At 65.2% G+C, this 840-nt stretch overlaps 1 protein-coding gene across 1 annotated transcript in view; it reads right to left on the reverse strand.

The window, feature by feature from the left end:
* The window catches only part of TNK2 (tyrosine kinase, non-receptor, 2), a 21,177-nt gene that overhangs the window by 3,133 nt on the left and 17,204 nt on the right, over positions 1–840 (reverse strand). The window contains 1 exon segment of the mRNA XM_010834321.1: positions 231–322. Coding sequence (XP_010832623.1) covers positions 231–322 — 92 coding nt within the window.

Genomic DNA, 840 nt, shown 5'->3' on the forward strand with positions numbered 1-840 from the left:
GGAGGAGGGGGAGGAGGAAAGCAGAGAGGGCAGGCCAGCGCTGGCCAGACTGACGATGCCCACCTCGGCGGATACCACTGCCTCTCACCGCCCGCCCCACTCCCCGCCGGAGCCAGGGACACAGCTGTCCCCTGTGGCCCTGACCCAACCGGCTCAGGGTAGCCCGAGGAGGCAGCACCTCTTGCTCGGTAGCTGATGAGCTAGGGGACTGAGGGTTTGGGGACCCTTACTTTTCACCCTGCCCAGATGCTGGGTGGGCCTGGATGTGCTCAGTTCCACGCTCAGCAGGTCAGGAGGGTCCATGGGGTTTCCCAGATACAGTCTGTGGGGAGAAAAGCGGGTCAGAGATGGGTGCAGGTAGGGTGGTGGCAGAGAGGGCACCCTGGGGGAGTTGCTGGGCCTGTGCCCAGGCCTCAGGCAGAGGACAGAAGAGTCCTGTCCAAGCCCCTGACGGACGTGGGTCTGGAGCACAGGACTTCTGGCTCCCAGGCGCTCCCTTCCAAAGATCCAGCAGTGACCAGGGGAGGGTGCCACGGAGAGGGGGCAGAGGAAGAACTCCTGAGTGTAGGCTGAAAAGCCTAGGATTGTATGGGCTCCAAGTACTCCCTGAAAGGGTAGAGCTGGCCCTCTGCAACCCCCGCGGCACCCCCACCCCCACTCAGCAGCCACCTGCTGCCACTCTCTTCTCTGCTGCCAGGCCACACTGCCACGGCCGCCTCCTGCAGGGGGTCTGCAACCCCAGCTCTCTCAGGCCCTCCCCGGCTCTGGTGAGGCGAGAGCCCTGGCACCCTCCCTGGGCTCAGTGTCCTGGTGTGCAGAGCAGGGGGTGAAGGGCAGGCT

This window comes from Bison bison, unplaced genomic scaffold (genome assembly GCF_000754665.1).
Source record: "Bison bison bison isolate TAMUID 2011002044 unplaced genomic scaffold, Bison_UMD1.0 scf7180017864032, whole genome shotgun sequence".
In the NCBI taxonomy this organism is placed as follows: domain Eukaryota; kingdom Metazoa; phylum Chordata; class Mammalia; order Artiodactyla; family Bovidae; genus Bison; species Bison bison.